The 22,955-nt window shown below is 35.6% G+C and overlaps 1 protein-coding gene and 1 long non-coding RNA gene across 5 annotated transcripts; both read right to left on the reverse strand.

The window, feature by feature from the left end:
• Nucleotides 1-52: 52 nt before the first annotated feature.
• On the reverse strand, nt 53-11,693 carry zgc:162193. 4 transcript variants are annotated; one of them, XM_073922751.1, is made up of 9 exons: nt 9,433-9,539; nt 4,513-4,605; nt 3,562-4,316; nt 2,472-3,463; nt 2,292-2,386; nt 1,982-2,195; nt 1,646-1,885; nt 1,195-1,532; nt 53-1,068 (listed from the first exon to the last, which is right to left on the reverse strand). In XM_073922751.1, exons 3-9 carry the CDS (start codon nt 4,176-4,178, stop codon nt 826-828), a joined length of 2,739 nt encoding a protein of 912 aa, XP_073778852.1. In that variant the 5' UTR covers nt 4,179-4,316; nt 4,513-4,605; nt 9,433-9,539; the 3' UTR covers nt 53-825.
• A 6,990-nt stretch (nt 11,694-18,683) lies between these two features.
• On the reverse strand, nt 18,684-19,959 carry LOC137487727 (uncharacterized). Its single transcript, XR_011006420.2, has 2 exons — nt 19,749-19,959; nt 18,684-19,215 (listed from the first exon to the last, which is right to left on the reverse strand). It is a non-coding gene; the product is annotated as an uncharacterized lncRNA (long non-coding RNA).
• Between the last annotated feature and the right edge of the window lie 2,996 nt (nt 19,960-22,955).

Below are 22,955 nucleotides of genomic sequence, written 5' to 3' on the forward strand. Positions count from 1 at the left end.
TAATAGCACGTGTGTGTTTTCAAATCCCATCAACATTACACACAGAGACTTATTTTAGAATAATTTATAAGATTTATTTTCTTGGAGATTAAGAAAGAGATTCAAAATACACCAAAATGCCAAGTAATATAGTTGAAAAGGCAATCATTTTTGTAACTGCAGTATAATAGTTTGATTTTGTGTTTTGAGCATATATTCTGGTATATATTTACCTTTAGCCCACTTAGGGCGTACTCACACTATGCCACCAAAACCGTGCCCAGGCCCTTTCGTTTAAGAAGTGTGAGTGCTCTCAATCAGGCTCAGGCATGGATCACTTAGCCGGACCTGGCCCGGTTGGAAGAGGTGTGCCAGAGCGCGGTTTACTTGGGCTCAGCGCGGTACGCTTGTATTGAGTGCAAACCGTGCCTGAGCCCGAAACTGAGGACAAGACGTGACTTTTTATGACAGTTTCATATGAATTTATTAATCATTCTTATTGTTCAATAAACGCTAACTGTCGTAGATTAATATAGACGCAAACCTCTCACTGCACGACAGCTGCACCTTTAGCAAACCTCATAATTCCTGCAGCATGAGGAATTCATGGTTGTTTATGAGCGTCAAAAGTGTCTGATCTGTTAGGTGAAATATTTGACTGTGTGTCACCGCATCCCAAACGACTAAAACGATACAACTAAAGAAATCTCCACTGTGCTGAGCAAACGTGCATCACACTGATATAAGTTAATTGCTCTTCCACCTATTAAACGAATAGCAAAATGTAATTACTACAATGTCCACTTCATATATGCATATACTTTGAAAAAGCTATTCGATGTGTTTTTATGCATACTGGCTAACAGGATGGTCACTCCATGCAGGAAGATGGGAGAGATTCTGTTCTGTGTTAGGTTGGATGGGCCAACCCCATGCTTTGAAGAATGGGGATAAATTCAGGTTGACCACTTTGGAGAAGGTCTGGGCGTATAGATTCATCTTCCCTGCGTTGTCATTTGGCACACCGGTCATGTCATGGTAGAGAGAAAAGACTTTCTTGAAAGCATCCCAGCCAAATTTTTCTTGAAGCTTAAGAAAATATAAATAGAGATGATGGAAAATGAGTGAAATGGGTACAATTATGCAGTATTGCTTTAAATAAAACACAATTATAATCCACAACAAGATTAAAAAAAACTGGCAGTCTATTCGCACCTGCATGTAAGTCTCAAGTGCCATCCACATGCACCAGCTGTTTAAATCTTTACCACCATCAAAATACATCTTGGTACGAGCCTGGCGGTCTGCTGGAGTGATGGCTGGATGAGCATTAGCGCTTTTTATGCCGAACACTTGCTCATGTACATACAATGACCACAGGTTGCATGTGCACTCAGTGGTGTGGGGAGGGAACTCCCAAACTCCACGCTGCTGGTTATGGCCCAGCTCATGAATGGCTCCCCAGAGGCCACATTTATAGGCTTCCTCAACATTTACTAGTCCTGGAGCAGAGCCGGAGTGCATCATTATGGGATATCCAGCATGCATGAAACCTTGGGGGAGGAGCAACAGTGTATGAAATGTAATTAAAATAAATACCATGGTTTAAGTTGCTGTAGTGGTGATTATTAACCATACACAGTGATTATTCAATAGGACCACTGACCATAAGAGATCTGAACATCAGCAACAAAACGTTCCTTGCGAGGCAATTTGGGTGGCCTTGCTGCCAAGTCAGTTATAGTTCTCATTATGGTATCCCAAAGTTTAGCCACTTCATCAGGGCGGTCCAGATTCCTTATGAAAGCTGAATCAAATGTCATGATGAGGTTTTCAAACTCAAGCTCCGCCCAGGGGGCAGGTGCCTGACGAATATGGCTCACCCAGTCTGCTACGCTTGTCTCTCCTGTGGAACAAAACAATTTAGAATTGAAGGGTTTTACCATACATGTTTAAATGTGGCAATCGACTGTAATGCTTGTTGAAATTTCCGAATTCTTACCAGACTTGAAGTATGGAGCCTGTACTGCAGTCTGCACAACAATTTCCACCCCATCCACCTTGGTTTGGGAAGGTGCTATTAGGTAGATTAGCCCTCCCCACAAATTCCAGACCTGCACCATTTCTGAATCCAAGGGGAATCGTGCATGGACTACAGGTGCCCGCTTCAGGGTGTTTGATCCACCAATGTTGTCTGTCTGGCAACCAAGCTGCACCTGCATAGAGTGTCTCCTTATGTAAATAAAGTTCTCAAAGTTCTATGAGCATCAGGACTTTATCTAACATGACAAATGACAAAATTTTTAGATCACCTGCCAATTTTTTCCAACAATCTCTGGAGGTACTGCTATGTATGTCTTCATACCAGGAGAAAGATATAAGCCTGTGCTTATCCATTCTTCACAACCTGAAACAAGTAATTGAAACATTTAGAGTGCACATAAATTACAAACTTGAACATTTTCCCCTTACATTTGGTGCAAAAACTGTACCTCCAGTGTTGGCAGTAATCCGAACTCTTGCATTTGACAAAGTTGGCAAGTTGGGTCTGTCCTTGATGATGTAGGGAAGAAGGGCGTCGGGATCAGGCGTCACTTTGTAGACCTCAGTACCAATGTGGAGCATCAGGTGGTCTTTGGGACTTTCAACAGGGCAGTTACTACACACCTGTGGAACACCTACTTCCTTTACTATGTCACTAAGAAGAGCTACCACTGAGGTGTAAGCAGCACTGTCATGACAACGCATTTGAAGGTAACTGGCACAGTCAGTGCCCAGCTGCTTCAAACAGCCCTGTTCTCGATCAGTCAGCTCTTGCCCTTGGCTTACATGCTGAGCAAATCTCTGCAGCATGCTTCGAAAGTGGTACCCATGTTTACAACTATGCTCTATTTCTGGAGCTTTATATAACCCTCCACCCAAGGTGTTTCCCAAGAGGCACAATCCCATCTTGTTAAGAATGTGATTTCCGGGGTATTCAGTCATCACATTGGAGCCCCAGTGGGTCTGAGCCCAGTACCAGGCATGACCCCCAATAAGAAGACCTCCACCTTCTGCAACAAATTCCTGAATCTCTGCACACTGTGCATCACTGTAGGAAGTGCAGACGTAGACGCTTAGATCTTCTCTGAAACCGGTCAATTGACAGTCTAAACCAGATTTGCTCAGTACTGTATGGGCTGCAGTGAGGTTGGGTACGATCCCTACAACACCCTTGCGACCCTCATCAAGCCACTTAATAGCATTGATCATAAAAGAGGACAGAGAGTCTCGGCCCATGTACCCTTCATGGGATACCACAATTACTCGCCCTTGTCCATAATAGGCACCAGCAATGAATGTTTTTCCATTTGGAGTGACCGCAATGGGAAACGCTAATGGTCCGTGCACCATCACCTCTGATGCTATAGCCCCACCTTGAGTGTCAAACTCAGACACACCTTCCAGCAGGAACTCTAGGTCCTCTTTAAAGTCTTTGCCTATTCTGAAAAGAAGCAAATAAACACAATTAGTCAAATGTTGGTTTTGATTTAAAAAAAAAAGGATCAGTGGGAAATATTTAAATATGTCTCCTGGACTTACGCCACGGCAAGCCAACTAGAAGGGATATTTCGAGGAACAGGAAAGGTGCCGACTTCTCCTTCAAGCTCTGAAAAGTAAATGCCTGCAACACTGCACACCTTGTTTCCTGGAAAGTTCCTGATAGTGTTTTCCTGTGGGTGTTCATAAGACCAACTCCATGCTTGTCCAGCAATGATCAAACCACCCCCAGCTTTGAGGAAAGCAATCAGATCCTTTGCAGAGCTCTCAACACTGTACGCATCAGTGATATATATAGCGAACCTATCTTGAAAGTCTCCTAGTTCTGTCTTGAAAGGGCTGTAGTTCAAGTTTTCAGCTACTGTTCGTAAACTTTTCTGAATCCCTACAACTCCAGCATCTCCGGTACATGGCATGAGCCACATTATGGCATTCTCTATCAGCCCAGGAAATCGTGTTAAGTATTCTTCATGTCCCAGCACTACAATGCGACCCCGACCGTAATGAGATGCAGCCATGAGCACCTGACCTCTTGGATTCATGGCAAGTGGAAAGGCATGCTCTCCTATTAGTACAAGATCACTGGGGACTGCGTTCCCCTGCAAATCAAGCTGTTGCATACCAGACATGAGAGTGTAGTAGTCCTGTTCACGTGCCATGGTGGATTACTTCGGTTTAGTAAGATGACTCAAAACAAACTCTCTTTGGTTACAGTCAGCTTTAGAAAGTCTGAGAATTTGAATTGTTCAACCAGAGCTTGTGTATGCAGTAAAAATGAAAGTGATCAATTTTCACTCCTACACAAAAACAGAAAATGAAAGGAAAAGGTTGCACATATTTAAAAACGTTTTGTTCATGTAATTCATGAAGTTGTACTACATTGCTTTATATATAGAACTATCAATAGATCGATCACAATTGTCAATACATATATAAACCTAATCTCAGAATTTCTACTTTATCCTAAATAGAGAATTCAGCACACATACTCACCTTCGTCTGCAGTGACATACCACATCAGCGGACTTTCCGTCAGAGCTGTCTAACTACTAAGAGAATGTGCTTGTGGCTACGACTGTGGCTCACCTATAGGAGCACACCCAAGGAGCACGCCCATAAGTACACCTTTTTCACCTTGTTTGTTCATCCAGAAACCACAATCAACCACTCCTTCTACACAATTTGAAATTTATTTCAGCCTTAATCCCCTATTTAGTTCTCCTTGAAGTACAGACAAGTGTACTGCAAGGAGAGTAAGCAAGGTAAACATGCTTGCTTTGAGTAAATATGCAGCACTGCTTTAAAATAAAAATGCAATTGTATATACCCATATAGGACTGCACATTACATTGTAAATAGATCTTAAGATTTTGTTCCCACAACTTGTTTTCTTCACTTGTTTCCTCAGTTAATGCACTACATAGCTTTTCCCCCCAATGAATAGTTCAAAAGTTCACCCTCACATATAATCTGATTGAGCAAGTAAGTATATTTGGTGTGCTTGAAATTCAGCCCGAACCCAGAAAACTCCCCCTATCCATAAAATGGGATGAGAAATAGATTAAGGCCGAGGAGCAGAGGTGGAAGAGGGATGCCAGAAAAATCTCACGAGAACGAGAGGAGTTGGCTGGATGTATACACATATCAAAGTAGTTATGTAAACAAGTTATTCCTGTGCTGATTTGCATGATTATCATACTCCTCCTAAACTTTTTAAATAAAACTTTAGAAGTGAGTTGACATTACTTGCTAAAAGTCACAGCCAGTCTGCAGATTTTGAGATGTCAAAGTTGAAAAAATGGACAGAAATATGCATAGTGTATGATGGGCACAAACACTTTATTTAAGCACCAGTCGTTAATTCTAGACAGAGGATGTCAAACATATTTGATATACATCTACAAGTCCTGGGAACAATTCTTAATTGGTAGCCATCTTATTTATTCTTTCTTTTGTATTTGCCAATTTTAACTGATCTGTTTGTTTTGCATTATGCTAAGTAAAGAAGTTGTTTATCAAGATATAATTATTAGCAGGATATCCTATCTTGTGTAAACTGAAGATTTATCTTCTAACAGTTGGAAGGGCGCACTCAATCTTTATTTTGTGAACTTTTACAGACTTTTAGGTACTACATATAGTTGCTAACACCCTTTTCTATGCAAAAAGCATTTTTAGAAACAGGTTTTTCTGACTGTTGTGATACAATGTGTTGCAAAAGACTGAAGGATTTTTTATTTAACATGCTCTGTAGTTTTCTTATTGTAAAACGATTCTATTATATAAATAACAATAACTAAAAGAGCTAAGTTTATGACTATTAACTTAATCTCACAATTCTCAAGTTTATATCGTGGAATTCTGAGCTTATTTTTCACTACTCCAAGCTAATATCTTGCAATACTGAGTTTCTACCTTTTAATTTCTTATATTTTTTATCACAACTGTTTTGTTTTTCCTCAGAATTCTAAGTTTATATTTCAGAGACATCCAATACCTATAAATCTTATAATTCAGACTTTTTTTGCATTGTGATTTTCTCACTAAGATTACATCTTGCCAGGGGTGTACTGTGACACAATTTGAGGCTGGGAAATGCCACATCCATCCCGGCCATTGTTTTGGTAGATGAACATTGATTTGAAAAAATAAATTTGTCAAACATATCAGTATAAAGAGTGAGACTCTTCACTGTTTGTCAACCATTTCCTCCTAACACATTCACTCTTTGTTGAAGAACCAGGAAATATCTTGTTTCAAGCTTTTCTGAGGACTGTGAGTTTACTAGTGCGACTTAAAATATAACAATTTGAAAGACTAAAAAGTTTTACACCTCATAAACCGGCCACATCATTTTCGAAAACTTCAACATTAGTTTGATAAATACCATGAGGGATATTTTAAAATAAAAATAAAAATGTTAATGATTTAGGATTTATGACGAGTGCAGTCCAAAAGCACCGCTCACATAGCCTCCTCCAAGAAGCTAGCCGCACGTAGGTGTAGAGAGATGTCTAGCCAATAGGAACGAAGGTAGGCGGGACAAGTAAAATTCACAAAATTATGGGTTCACATCCCGTCTCGGCCACAAATAATATAAAACGAATTTGTATTTGCTTTTCATCTAGACACACTTTAAGTACAATTAAAATAAAATAAATGATCATTTTGCATAAAGATACATTCAATCTTGAAACAAATGTGCTTGTGTCATTATTTATTCATATAAATGAATAAATGATAACAATAATTTATTTATTCATTCATTTACACTGTAGCATTTACGAAATGTGATGTAAATATGTATTTGGAATATAACATATAGGGTATATTTGATTTAGTTTGATCCTGCTCATTGCTTTGTCAATATGCTGTTAAAAGCTCTATATAAATAAAAAATGATTGCTTAATTAATCTTAAATCTGTACATACAGTTGAAGTCAGAATTATTTGCCCCCTAATAATTATAATATAAATTATTAGGGGGGCTAATAATTATATATATTAAAATTATATATATATATTATATTTTAGAACGACAACGATTTGACATCCACAGTGGCGTGTAGCATTTCTGAGCAGCCCTCCTTCCTCTCTACCTCTGAAAATGCACATCACGTGACCACACAGACACAGATGCATACACAGCCATGCGCTCGAGAGAGCAGGTCCAGGCAGTCAGAGGACTGCTTCAATCTTTCACTCACTTGTACTTAGTCATTTTAGCGAACACCTCAGATACTGTTGGCTGGTTCCTGTTGGTTGTGCGTCTTTTTTACCGACGCCATTATAACGACACAGATCACTGCCTATTCACGAGTCCCGCAGAAAAAGTGATTGACAGGTGGTAATTATGTGTGTATCTTGCCTTTATTCAATTACTGTATGATTTGTTTATGGGTAAAACAAAGACCATCCAGGTCAGGTATTTTAAACGGTAGGCTACAAATAATTAATTGGTCATTAATTCATTAATTTTTCATAATCGAAAATCGAATCGAATCGTGCCTTTAGAATCGAAAATGTAATCGAATCGAGGATTTGGAGGATCGTGACACCCTTAATATATATACATATTGCTCAGTATAAGTGAGTACACCCTTCGCAGATCTCTCTTTTAAATTAACATTTTCTCTAACAAAAAAAAACTGAATATCTTAGTCCAAAAAAATTGTACAGCCAAATTAAAACATGGCAGAAAAAAATCAATACAATTTTAATAACGGGCTAAAAAAAATCAAGAAGCAGAGAAAATATATAAAAAATTAGCTGAAATTGTGTGTGTGTGTGTGTGTTATACTGGTTTTATATATATATATATATATATATATATATATATATATATATATATATATATATATATATATATATATATATATATATATATATATATATAAATATATATAATCACAGATCATTGTATAGAATCCATAGAAAATACAACCAGTAGATACCAAAAATTGTTTCATTAAATAGAGCACAATAGCAACATATTACTGAAAAATTTAATTGTTACAGTACAGTTAATAAATAATAATAATAAAAGTAAATATATAGAATGAAGTTTAAAATAAATAATTATGTAATTAATAAGCAAAATAATTTACATTTTTACAAATTAAAATAAATTAATGTAAGTAAATCTTGTCTCCGATATTTAGTTGGTCCTTTGAAGCACACTTGAATCTTGCCTTTATTCTTGCTTTGCTATACACATAAAGCAATTATTGTTAATATTGTGTTGCATTATTTAAACAAATATGTATATTGAGATTCAAATGATTTACTTTTTGTAATAAACAATTAATGTAACTGGATAATCTGAAATAATGTAATTATAACTTTTATATCAATAAATACATTTATTTAAATTGAATAAATACAATTCTTGAAAAATAAATAATTAATTTAATAAATAAAATAAATCAATATGTAATTCAATTTCAACATTTACTAATATTTTACAATATTAAATTTTGTATTCTATTAATAATTTGTTTTTATGATAAATATAATACTACTAAAATGAAAACTTTTTTGCCATCTTTTATTTTTAGTAACGTGTGTGTGTGTGTGTGTGTGTGTGTGTGTGTGTGTGTGTGTGTGTGTGTGTGTGTGTGTGTGTGTAACAATTTTTTAAAATAATGATTGTAATAGATAATAATTAAATAATGAATGTATCAATAAAATTATCAATAAATAAATTAATCTAAAATGTATCAATAAATAAATACATGTATATGTATTTAGCAAAGTCCCTTGAAAACAAAACATTTATTAATATGCAATTAAATTTTCATTCTATTTTAACATTTAATATTAATCAATATCCCATTTCTCATTATATTATTGTTCAATAATCTATTTTTTTATTATACAATATTATTTATAAATTATACAAATTTTATACTTATATATTTACCTTTTCTGTTTGATCACGTTAGTTAAAACACCATATGCAAAGTTTGTGTAAAGATGGTTTGGTCAGTAATCGTTTGTTGTACAACACAAAACTTTTTTTTTTTACCTGACAATTCAGTAAACAAACCTTTCCTTTCGCAAACACTGGCTTTTTTAATTCCCCGCGACGGAAATGACGAAACAGCGCCAAATAATCTTCGTGTGGCCAAAAGTATATTGCATCAGTAGTGTTAAGCACAACCATAGAGAATGAATGGGAAAAGTTAAGGAAAGTTGAGCTTACTGTAACTATTGGCGGCTGCCGGCTTCGAGTAACGAACCTTTTTTCGATACAATTGGGTAGAGCGCTTTACTGGTTTAGAAAGCTTCATTTCACCATCACTAACTTCAACTCATGTTGTGCTATTCTTCACTACTACTTCTAGCAGTTAACGTAGTGCTAAAGGAAAAGGGGAACACTACAGTAGACCTATTTAGAGATGAGCAACTGACCTGCACTTGAAGCCATGAACGGAATGGAAATTTAGTAACATTTCGCTTCTTTTTCTTCTGCTTTTTCACATGCTCCACCCATCTGCCATGTTTGTTTTAGATGATGTAGTTGGCGGAGATGACGTAGTCGATCCGTAACTTGTCAAGACCATAGATATTTAAATATTTATAGTGTATAAGACTAGATCGTTGATTATTTTGTACTTTCCAATTAATTTTTATAACCATCGACCTAAATTTAGCAACCAGAAACCTTTTTTGTGGTTCTTAAAAGAGTAGTTATTAGCTACAAACAAAAATAGCTGTAAAACCGCGTATTTGTTTGACACTTAAGTGAGTTAGTAAGGCCTAGAATTATTTGTAATCTTTTCTTTATTTGTTATTTTTATTTTATTTTACCTATTAATTTTTTTGTTCTTCTATATCATTATGCTTTTCATAATTGTTGCACAACTCAATAGATCGTTGATTATTGCAGAAATTCTTGAAAATGCTTGACAATTTTGGGGAAAAAAAAACAATCGTTATTATCAAAAAAAATATTTAAAATAGATCCTATAACTATTTTTTCAATCTTCATTCATTTAAATTGAATTCTGAATTGTGGAATCATAGCTTTTATTCATTAATTTTCCTCCGGCTTATAGTCCTTCATCAGGGGTCGTCGCCACAGCGGCATGAACTGCCAGAACAACTTTAGTACATGTTATTGTCCATCCATCTGTCAGGCAATTCTAACTTTCTAATTTGAGTTACGAGTGTCTCGCAATTGTGAGTTACTATATTAAACCGAGTCAGTTAGGGGGAAACAGCTTTAATATGCTGTGTTGTGATTTTCCGCTGATAATGTATTTCTTAACGAGGGCGCCCCCAAGAGGTGGCTACTGTCACCACTGTTGTAAACTCTGGCCACCACTGTGCCCTTCCCTTTGCTGTTGATATTATTAATTTAAATGTACTTACGTAAATTCATAATATTTCAATAAAAAAATAGCAGCCACTAAATTATCGTGGATTGATTGTCACTGGCGTAGCTTATTCACTGCCCCTCAGATCTTCAATATGGCAATTTAATATTTACCTCAAGGTATGACAATAGAAGAAGCTGTAGCCTTTCAATAATATTGTGGCTCAAAAAGGAATATGGATAAATGATCATATATGGGTCTGTATGGTAAGTGTGTGTGTGTATATATGTCTTTTGTTCATTTTGTTGATTTTTATTAAATTCATTTATTAATCTTCAATAATTTCAGACATGGCATATAATGATGTACACTGAAAAAAACAACTGAAAAGTTATCAATTGCAATATTTAAAGATTAATTAATTAAATGAAAACCCACATTATTTTAATAACCCGAAATAAAAAAAATTAACATTCCACTGAATTCATTATTTTTTGTGTGCCACCCTAAGATTTGGTGTGGCCTCTTCTAGCCACCCCTAAAAAATTATACTGATAACAATATTGCATGAAAATAAAAACATAAAAAACATAAAATCAATTTTAAAAAGCTTGTTAAAAATAAGACCATTTATTTAGGACAAAAACCCTTGTGTAAAATACTATTGGAAGCAAATGTGCATGAATCCAAGTTCTACTCATGTCGTGTCACAAATCTAACACTAGATGGCAAAACAGTGACAGAATTCAGGAAAGCATTAGAACTCAGCAGGGCCTTGGATTCCATCAGTATATAGAAAAAGGTAGAAAAATAAGAACAGCTTTAGACTATATATATATATATATATATATATATATATATATATATATATATATATATATATATATATATATAGTCAAAGACCAAACAGATGGTTTAGCAGACTAACATAAAAAACATCTTTTGAAGCAGTCCAATGTTAAATATTACCATGACACAAGGCCCTTCCAAGTCCATAATCCCAAATATCTTTAGAAAATACTTTCATAAGGAATCCCTTGAGACAGCAGACTTTCATGAAGGCAATATCTGTGACTGTCAGACCCAAAGGTGTGGAACAGGCCGAATTCAAACATCCTCCACTCTCTCCTCCTCGGTGTCCTTTAAGTCTATGCATTTCAGATTTATTCATACATTTCCGATATATTTATGCATGAGTTCTCTGCACTCACCCCATCCCATTACTGTAATCCATCACCCCAGCATCATCCGCCATGCAAGCAGCTCCTGAGTTGCCATGGCAACCCCGTCGGGCCCCGGCTCTCGCAGCCGTGCTCTCATTGGAAGGAAGGCTCAGGCAGTCTGAGTCTGTCTGCTGGATGTGGTAATTGGCTTGGAGTCTCCAATCCCCCCCCCCCCCCACCTTCCAAAACACACACACACACACACACAAACGCGAACACATATGCACAAATAATGCAGCAGAATGCACAGACGGCATTTATTTAGAGCCGAATGTAACAGCCAAAATTCTGATCAAGTTTAAATTGTCTGGTTTTGAGATAGTGTTGAGCATTTGTATGTGTTCACCTGTGTTTTTTAGGCAAGACACTGCAGCAACTGATTTGTTCCTGGAATTGCAAAAAACTACAATTTTTCTTTGTATATGAGGTGTTTTATAATTAAATATGTGCTATTTTGGATGTATTTCTTAGCATTTAAAATATTTATTGTAATTTGTATATAGACACAAAATGATAAAGTCCTATAAACATTCTAAGTGCATTTGAATGTTTTTTTCTCCATTGGACTGAAAAAATCCCTTTAAAACAAGGCAGATAGCCCAAAACCTTAGCACTGACAGGGGCATGAACAGTGTTTTGTCCTAAATGTCTCACCTTGAATGTGAATCAAGATTGCAGAGCAATGATAATAATTAAAATAAAAATAGCCATTTACAGTAGTTAATTGTGTTTCTCCACAACAGAAGATGCAGCATATGCTTTACAATTCAGTCTACCAATTAAAAGCAAATGTTCATATTGCCACTAGTCTGCTTGTCATTTATCATATATGTACAAATATGTACAAATAATACTACCAAAATTCTGATCATGTTTAAATTGTCTGGTTTTGTGGTTTTGAGATAGTGTTGAGCATTTGTTTATGTTAATCTGTTGTTGTTTTTTTAAGTAAGACACTGCAAAAAAAAATTTTAATTAATTAATTAATTAATTGTCCTCATCATAATTTCCCTAGCTGATTTGTTACTGGAATTGCAAAAAAAATCTTTATAAATTAGGTGTTTTAAAATTAAATATGCACTATTTTGACTGCATTTCTTTGCATTTAAAATAGTTATTGTAATTTAAACGTTGACCCATAGTGATAAATAAAAAACCTGAAAAATCCCTTTATGAAAAGGCAAAAAGCCTAAAACCTTAACACTGACAGTGGCATGAACAGTGTTTTTGTCCCCAGTGTCTCACCTTGAATGTGAATCAAGATTGCAGAGCAATAATCTAAATAATTAAAATAAAAATAGAGCAGCACAAATAAGCCATTCAGTTTACTTGTGTTTCTCTACAACAGAAGGTGCAATATCTGCTTTACAATTTAGTCTTCCAGTTTAAAGCACATCTTCATAGTGCCATTTGTCTGCTTGTCATTTATCAGGATGTGATGCTAGCTCTATAGGAGAGAGAAAAAAATATGAAGGTAAATCCGTTGCGAAACTCGAGAGCTTGCAAATGTAAATGTGAGCACTTGTGATAATAATATTTGTATGTGTAGGTTGAAATGTACACTTACAGCTCTGATGTGAACAGCTGAAATCCTCGATTTGCACACACACACACAACAACCCACACACTTGTGTTTTAAATTGGAAGTTGCAGATTAATAGTTGTGTATTTGTAAAATGTCATTCACAAATACAAAGTGACAGACACATGTGTGCACGGCAAATTTGATTGCATCTTTGCTCTACAACCACAGGTCGGCACTCACAACCTCTCAGATTCGTCAGTACAACTACAAATCTCCCGCGCTCTGACTTTTGCAACACATCTCCCGCGATCTCTGTAGCAGAACTCATCTGTGCACTCGCAGATGCAGAGGCGTGAGCAGCGCGGGGCGGGGGAGGGGCGGGGCAGGTGTAAAGCTGTTTGATTGGCTGAAGCCTGACCAATGAACAATGCCAGCAGCCAACAGGACTGAGGTGCAAAATAATCATTTCCCACGATTATTTCATTAGTTAGGGTTTATTTAAACTCTTTTCTGAAGAGATTCTTGTTAAAAATCATAAATTCTACTGTAATGTACATACCAGTAAAAGAGCAGCAAAGCCAGTTTATTGGCTACAGCCAGCCAATGAGAATAGGCTCGTTTGAGGTGCGCCTCGCCTTGACTGCATTGTAAACGAGAGCAGGCGTGTGCAGTAAGAGGAGGGCTCAAAAATTACATCAGAAGTCGGACACCTGCTGAATCTCGCAGTTTAGCCACCTGGAGTCGTCACCAGTGGCGGAGTTCTCGTTCGCGTTTCTTATCGCAGACGAATGACCTCATGAAAAAATACTATGGTGATTTATAGTAAATATTACTGCATTTTTGAACATGTTTATTCAGTATTGGGTTGTGTTTGTAGTTGTTGTGATACCAGAACTATAAAATTTAAATAGGCTATTTTATAACATGGTTCAAAAGCACTACAGTATACATTACTATAGTATTTTAAATATGGGAGTGGATGCAATAGAAATATCACAGTTTTTACAAAAAAAATGTTCAGAATTACAGAAGATGAACAGCTCATTAACTAAAAGGGTGTATTTAAAATATAATTCTGTATATTCAACAAACGTTAAAAGAATAACAAAATAAACAGCTTATACAGCAAGAAAACTTTCAAGAAACCTAATTTGGCTACATTATAAATGAAGGAGCCATAGATGCTTTTGAGTGACGGGTCATGACAAATGTTTGTTTGACAAATAAACTCTTAGGGGGTTAATTATATTGACATGCTTATTAGGTCTATATAAACTGATATTACTCCAGCCAGACTAAAATAAACAGCCCAAGACTTTCTCCAGAATAAAAACTATTAGACTGTAGGAAAAACATGACTTTTGACTTCACATACATATATATATACATATGTGTGTGTGTGTGTGTGTGTGTGTCTTGTTTACTACACCCTTTTCACTTCTCATATGAAACCACACAAAGATGAGGCATAATGACAAAACAGTCTGATTACCTTTGTATGTCTGAATATATGTATATATTGGATTGACTTTCATTGAATAATGCTGCATAAAAATTACAATACAAAATTCACACAATTATACAAAAAGTGAAAATGACAACAAGCAGCACTTTAAACTGAGAGAGAAATAAAATACAGCACACACACATCCTAATGATTTATTAGTAACATTTAGTTATATTGGATAGGTCACGTTATGTTTTACAAAGATGTGTTTTGTTTTTGTTTGCGTGTAAATCTAAATAAATAACCATATGTAATGCTCTTTATGACTTTTTTTTTTAATTATCAACGAAAATACAAAAAAAAAGGTATTCAACAAATCCAGGTATAAACCTTAGTAAAACAAGATAATAAAGTGTAATGTGTCAGTCTCATCCAATCAGCATTAAGCTGTGTCGTCAGCCAGTCGTTTCCCATCATGCTTTTGGTAACGCAGTCTTTTGAGGGCAGGCACTTTTTTCCAGGGGTTTCAGTACAGCGTAACCGCTACTACGTCATCGGGTGGGCGTGGCCTATCTGTGAATTTGCATAGGTCACGGATCATGCGCAGATTGTGAAAACAGCCGTTTTGATTCAGATACCTGTACGTATTCGCAGGGGTTTCGTGTCCAATACCTTTTATATGCAGTACAAAATAGCTGTCCTGATTGCAGGTGTTTCATGTGAAGTCAGTGTATGTTATATTAAACAAATTAACTTAAGATACCTCTCAGATTACATTAATACTGTTATAACTTAAGATACCTGTCCCGATCCCATGGCTTTTGTGTCAAATACTTTATATATCATATACAGTAACATCAGATACCTGTCCTGATCTCAGGGGTTTCATGTATAATTACTTTTATATTAGTTAACATCAGATACGTGTCCTGATCCCAGGTGTTTCATGTATGATCACTTTTATATACAGTAACATCAGATACCTGTCCTGATCTCAGGGGTTTCATGTATGATCACTTTTATATACAGTAACATCAGATACCTGTCCTGATCCCAGGGGTTTCATGTATGATCACTTTTATATTATATACAGTAACATCAGATACCTGTCCTGATCTCAGGGGTTTCATGTATAATTACTTTTATATTAGTTAACATCAGATACCTGTCCTGATCCCAGGTGTTTCATGTATGATCACTTTTATATACAGTAACATCAGAAACCTGTCCTGATCTCAGGGGTTTCATGTATGATCACTTTTATATTATATACAGTAACATCAGATACCTGTCCTGATCCCAGGGGTTCCTTGTATGATCACTTTTATATTATATACAGTAACATCAGATACCTGTCCTGATCCCAGGTGTTTCATGTATGATCACTTTTATATACAGTAACATCAGATACCTGTCCTGATCTCACGGGTTCCTTGTATGATCACTTTTATATTATATACAGTAACATTAGATACCTGTCCTGATCCCAGGGGTTTCATGTATGATCACTTTTATATTAGTTAACATCAGATACCTGTCCTGATCCCAGGGGTTTCATGTATGATCACTTTTATATACAGTAACATCAGATACCTGTCCTGATCTCAGGTGTTTCATGTATGATCACTTTTATATTATATACATTAACATCAGATACCTGTCCTGATCTCAGGTGTTTCATGTATGATCACTTTTATATACAGTAACATCAAATACCTGTCCTGATCCCAGGGGTTTCATGTATGATCACTTTTATATTAGTTAACATCAGATACCTGTCCTGATCTCAGGTGTTTCATGTATGATCACTTTTATATTAGTTAACATCAGATACCTGTCCTGATCCCAGGGGTTTCATGTATGATCACTTTTATATACAGTAACATCAGATACCTGTCCTGATCTCAGGTGTTTCATGTATGATCACTTTTATATTATATACATTAACATCAGATACCTGTCCTGATCCCAGGGGTTTCATGTATGATCACTTTTATATACAGTAACATCAGATACCTGTCCTGATCTCAGGTGTTTCATGTATGATCACTTTTATATTATATACATTAACATCAGATACCTGTCCTAATCTCAGGTGTTTCATGTATGATCACTTTTATATACAGTAACATCAAATACCTGTCCTGATCTCAGGTGTTACATGTATGATCACTTTTATATTATATACAGTAACATCAGATACCTGTCCTGATCCCAGGTGTTTCATGTATGATCACTTTTATATTAGTTAACATCAGATACCTGTCCTGATCTCAGGGGTTTCATGTATGATCACTTTTATATTATATACAGTAACATCAGATACCTGTCCTGATCCCAGGGGTTTCATGTATAATTACTTTTATATGTATTAACATCAAATACCCGTCCTGATCCCAGGGGTTTCATGTATGATCACTTTTATATTATATACAGTAACATCAGATACCTGTCCTGATCTCAGGGGTTTCATGTATGATCACTTTTATATTAGTTAACATCAGATACCTGTCCTGATCTCAGGGGTTTCATGTATGATCACTTTTATATTAGTTAACATCAGATACCTGTCCTGATCCCAGGTGTTTTGAGTATGATGACTTTAAATAAAAATAGAAAATAAATATGAGTTATGTTAGTTAACTAAGATCGAGAAAGAAAAATTAACCACGATTTATTAAAGAAAATGTGGTATTTATTTGTTTAAACATGACTGAATACCATATTTTAAACTACAAAAACACGGTTAATCTTACCACAACCATTATTATTTGGTTTAAAATGGAAGTACAAAAGCCCAGAGACAGTAAAACGGAGTAATACGGATTAAAACGAGGTCAGCTGTATTTGCTAATGAAATCTTTAAAATATAACATTATAACAACAAAAAAATAACCTGTATGATTGTTTTTTCCTTCGTTATCCACCGCGGTAGGTTCTTTATCCATAATCATCCTGTTTGAAATGACCGCGCTAAAAAAGAACCTGTACTGCGCATGATCGGTGACCTCTCAGTATTGTTTTTTTTTTTAAGCGGGCGTTTCCCAAACACAGACCGAGCCACGCCCATTTTACGTCGTGGTAATGAAACCCCTGGAATTTAGTGCGTACCGTCTTTTGAGAGCAACTGCGGCCGACTGCTCTATCCGAGGTACCCGCCTCGCGATCGCGAGAGTTTTTTTGGCGCACGTCAGCGTGACATCAGAGCGAGGCGAAGGCAAGGCGGACACATTTCTAACCGGCATGCATCCTGCGGTGATCACCGGTGATCAATTCTGCGCAGATTTTGGCCAAGTCAAACGAGCCTAATATGAGATGGGGCGTTTCTGTTTGTCAGCACACAGGGCAGCTCACGTTGTTGGAGGCCTCGAGCAATCAGAGGGTAAGTTATGATTTTTTAATAATTATCTATATGTTCAATACTGTTAGCTAAGCTAAGGACTGTGCTGGGTGCTTCTCTTCTTTGTTTCTTATATAAGAAAACAGTTATGAGTTATGTAGGAGTTGCTTTCAATCATGTTATATGGTTCTAAAGATACGATTCAACCCACATGAAATAAGAAGTTGTAATAGCATTTATAGTAAACAATATTACGTTTTTGAACCATACTAACTATAGTAAACTGTATTATACTGTATATATTGCAGTATCTACAACTTTGTTAATGAATGCAACAGCACACTGTAGTATTAACTAGCATGAACTTTAATGAATTGAAGTATATATGTAAAACCTAATACATTTTAAAGCAGTTTCATTTCTTTCTAATTTATACATCTACATGCATTACATCTGATTTAGGTCCACAACTTGCATCCTTCAACATGATATGTGTGTTCAAAGGAAGAGCAACTAGGTGAGGGAGACAGTGTCCATCGCTCGGCAGAGGGTCCACTTTGAGCATCTCATCTGCAGGGTTAAGCAACATAAGCTGAACAGTCATCATCTCTCTCTATTACAGCGAGCATCAACCAGCTTTACACAACGGCTTGCTTTCTGACCATTAGTAAAGGCTTGAGCAAAGTATTAAAGAGGAGATAACATTTGATGGGTACTAATGAAGTTGGATTTACCACCTCCATCTCATTATGAACAAGGAAAAACCCTGAAATATTTCAATACAAGTAACTAGACATTTGCACTACACTTATTTGGACTGTAAATTTTATTTGACAAATTACATTCCCTTACAGAACAGGTGTCAAACTCAGTTCCTGGAGGGCTGCAGCTTTGCAAAGTTTAGTTCTAACCCTAATTAAACACACCTGATCAAACTAATTGAGTCCTTCAGGTTTGTTTGAAACTTTCACTTAAGTGTTTTGAAGCAGGGTTGCAACTAAAAACGTGCAGGGTTACGGCCCTTCAGGAACTGAGTTTGACACCCCTGCCTTACAGTAAAGTGTAAAAATACTACATTAAACAATTATCAAAATAAAAGTTGTGTTTGTGGGTGAGTGTGTGTTTTGTTCAAATCTGTAGTCATCTTGGCAAGAAAAAAGAGAAAATAAAGTCGGCTTCCTCTTGAATGATCTGAATTATTTTGAAGTGTTTGTAGATGAGCTGGATCATCATGTCATCTTTAGCATAAATAACATCCTTTTCAAGCTATGCAGCTTCTCTGAGTTCCTCATCGACTTGAAACATCCTGATCTCTCCTGTCACTCCATCCTTACAGGAAACTGAGAAATAAAGGTAGTAACTTTCATAATTAAAAAAGTGATATAAAGGACACACTGTACACAAACATGTAAATAGATAGATGGATAGATAGATATGATGCAGGTTATAATAACAAAAACCAGTATGATCTGTAAGAAACTGAAACGCCTAGTGTTATTTTTAATTGCTATTAATGTGTGCGTGTGTGTGTAAATATACTTCAATTCATTAAAGTTCATGCTAGTTAATACTACAGTGTGCTGTTGCATTCATTAACAAAGTTGTAGATACTGCAATATATACAGTATAATACAGTTTATTATAGTTAGTATGGTTCAAAAACGTAATATTGTTTACTATAAATGCTATTACAACTTATTTCATGTGGGTTGAATCGTATCTTTAGAACCATATAACATGATAGAAAGCAACTCCTACATAACTCATAACTGTTTTCTTATATAAGAAACAAAGAAGAGAAGCACCCAGCACAGTCCTTAGCTTAGCTAACAGTATTGAACATATAGATAATTATTAAAAAATCATAACTTACCCTCTGATTGCTCGAGGCCTCCAACAACGTGAGCTGCCCTGTGTGCTGACAAACAGAAACGCCCCATCTCATTGGCTGGCTGTAGCCAATAAACTGGCTTTGCTGCTCTTTTACTGGTATGTACATTACAGTAGAATTTATGATTTTTAACAAGAATCTCTTCAGAAAAGAGTTTAAATAAACCCTAACTAATAAAATAATCGTGGGAAATGATTATTTTGCACCTCAGTCCTGTTGGCTGCTGGCATTGTTCATTGGTCAGGCTTCAGCCAATCAAACAGCTTTACACCTGCCCCGCCCCTCCCCCGCCCGCGCTGCTCACGCCTCTGCATCTGCGAGTGCACAGATGAGTTCTGCTACAGAGATCGCGGGAGATGTGTTGCAAAAGTCAGAGCGCGGGAGATTTGTAGTTGTACTGACGAATCTGAGAGGTTGTGAGTGCCGACCTGTGGTTGTAGAGCAAAGATGCAATCAAATTTGCCTTGCACACGTGTGTCTGTCACTTTGTATTTGTGAATGACATTTTACAAATACACAACTATTAATCTGCAACTTCCAATTTAAAACACAAGTGTGTGGGTTGTTGTGTGTGTGTGCAAATCGAGGATTTCAGCTGTTCACATCAGAGCTGTAAGTGTACATTTCAACCTACACATACAAATATTATTATCACAAGTGCTCACATTTACATTTGCAAGCTCTCGAGTTTCGCAACGGATTTACCTTCATAAAAAAATGCCTTATTTTATCTCACAAACAATTAAACCAGAGCAGCAAGCCCCTTCTGACCAGTTTGTTAGTATTAATGTTTGCCTTTACCAGTCTCAGCCAAGGTATTTCAGGCCAGTAGCCAGCCTGCTGAAAGAGGTGGTTCTTTTTTTTCAAAAAGTGGACCTTTTTGCAGTTATTATTTTTTATTTGATTATAAGGTTTAAATACTACATTTAGTGACATTTTAAGAACTATTTTTAGCTGGATTAGCTTATCTTATGGTCAATTTTTGATGTACCTAAAATATTTCCTAAAGATTTATAAAAAAGAAATATAAAAAAACAACAACAACTTATATTATAAATACAAAGTTATTACATCATAAAGAAAGAAAATGTAGCCTTTTGTCATTTAATAGACAAAAACCAATAACTGTCCGACACATTCAGCTTTCCGTAGTCAGAATTTGATCATTTGAATGAAAAAGTATTAAAGCATAATAAAAATAATAATAATAATAATAATGAAAAGCTTCAAAATGTTAAAATATGTGAAAATTCATCAATACCAACAACAGCTTATTAACTTTAATAGGGGTCGCTTTTGATGTTTCAGACCTTTTTATTGGTAATTTTTTTTCTTTCATGAATAAAATCCAAGATTTAAAATAAAAGTTAAGCTACTTGTAAATTTTTTTTTTTTTTTTTTTTTTTAATCAACAGTAGGTTGACTTCTTCTTCTGGGTAGCTTTTACAACTATAATAATAATAATAATAAGAAGAAGAAGAAGAAGAAGAAGAAGAAGAAGAAGAATTTAGTTAACTGCCAGTCCAAATTTTATGTTTTAGTAAAGCAATGTGGAGATAAACATAGAGAACAACATACAATTTCCTAAATATTGAAAATGTTAACATGAGAAAAAGAGCATTTTTTTTTTACAAATATTTGATTAGTTATATAATCGGCACTTTAAAAAAAACTTAAATGAGACAATGGAAAACTAGCACTGATCAAAAATCTCATCTTTAGGGTGTCAATCACTCATTCAGGTACCCTAAATGCAGGTTGTCCAAATACAAATGCAGGAGTGGACAGTTCAATTCAGTTTAACACTGGAGCTAGAATTGATCATTACTTTAGCTCTGAGAAGGGTAGAGCATCTGTATGTTGACATAAAGTGTATCAATGTTCAAAAGAATTTGTACTGAAACCCTGCACCAAAACTTTATGAGGAGAAAGAATCAATAGACCTGAAGAGCATGTTGGGTGGACAGAGAACTGCTCCGAAGTTCACTTTAAAGCAAGTTTAATCTATATTGATCTGATTGAAAAGATTATATTCATCTTAAAACTGGGAAAAGATTCAACCCAAAGTGAGCCAAGTCAGTTAATGTGGAGGTATAGTGTCATGGTTTGGATTTTTGTATGTGCAGCATGAGCCTTTTTCAAAGCTACATTTAGAGTGAATGTGAATGTGTATTAGAAACATGGTGTTCCTTTCCTGCTTTCATCAATCAGCCTGCAATTTTCTCAGAGAGCAATGAACCCTGTCATGCAGCAATACAGGTAAAGCTGAACAAAATAAAATAATGAAATGGCAGCCCAGAGTCCTGATTAAACCTGATTGAAAATCTCTGAAAAACACAATGGAAAGTCATTTCACAGAGATAAGACTTTATATCCCACAATTGCAATATTTTTGCTCAAAATGAATATAAACTCCTGACAAATTCAACAATTAAAAGTCACATATCACAATTGAAAACTTCAACTGGAGAATAAAAGTCACAATTTAAAAACTACAGCAAAAAATGTACATTGTGGGAACAAGTTTCCATTTTAATTACAACACACAAATTTGTCGTAAATTATTATAAAATAGACAATTATCTCTTTTAGTGGTCAGTTTTTGCAGATGCTCATAAAATAATGTATGCAATGTGTAAGCCAGTTTTGTGATCTAAAGATATGTTTAAAATACTGATTCATTCACAAATAGTTTTTATCAATATATAAGTTTTAGTTCACCCAAAAATGAAAAGGATGTTATAATTACTTACCCTCATGTGGTTCCAAACCCCTGAGGTCTTTGTTTGTCTTTGGAACACAAATGAAGATATTTTACATGAAATTTGAGAGCTCTCTTATCCTCCATAGTCCAGAAAGGTACACAAAAAGAGACCATGTGCTTTTAGTGGTCCAATCAGAATAATATCAAGCTACGAGGATACTTTTGAGCGCATATAAAACAAAAACAATGATTTTTTTACAACAGTTTCTACTCTTCGATGTCAGTATAGGGTGCTAGCAATGTTCACAAGTACTGTGCAGTGATGTATACCAAAGTCCTTTTAAGACAAGACATTTCACTTGGAGGCCACCTTTGAAACGCCTCGCGGGCAGTATGCTTGAACATTCTGTTTGAATAGGGAAACATCGAATTCTGCAAAACTGATTGCCAAGCTTACAGTTGAATTTCATATTAGGAATCATCAA

The sequence above is a fragment of the Danio rerio genome, chromosome 15 (genome assembly GCF_049306965.1).
Source record: "Danio rerio strain Tuebingen ecotype United States chromosome 15, GRCz12tu, whole genome shotgun sequence".
NCBI classification, from domain to species: Eukaryota; Metazoa; Chordata; class Actinopteri; order Cypriniformes; family Danionidae; genus Danio; species Danio rerio.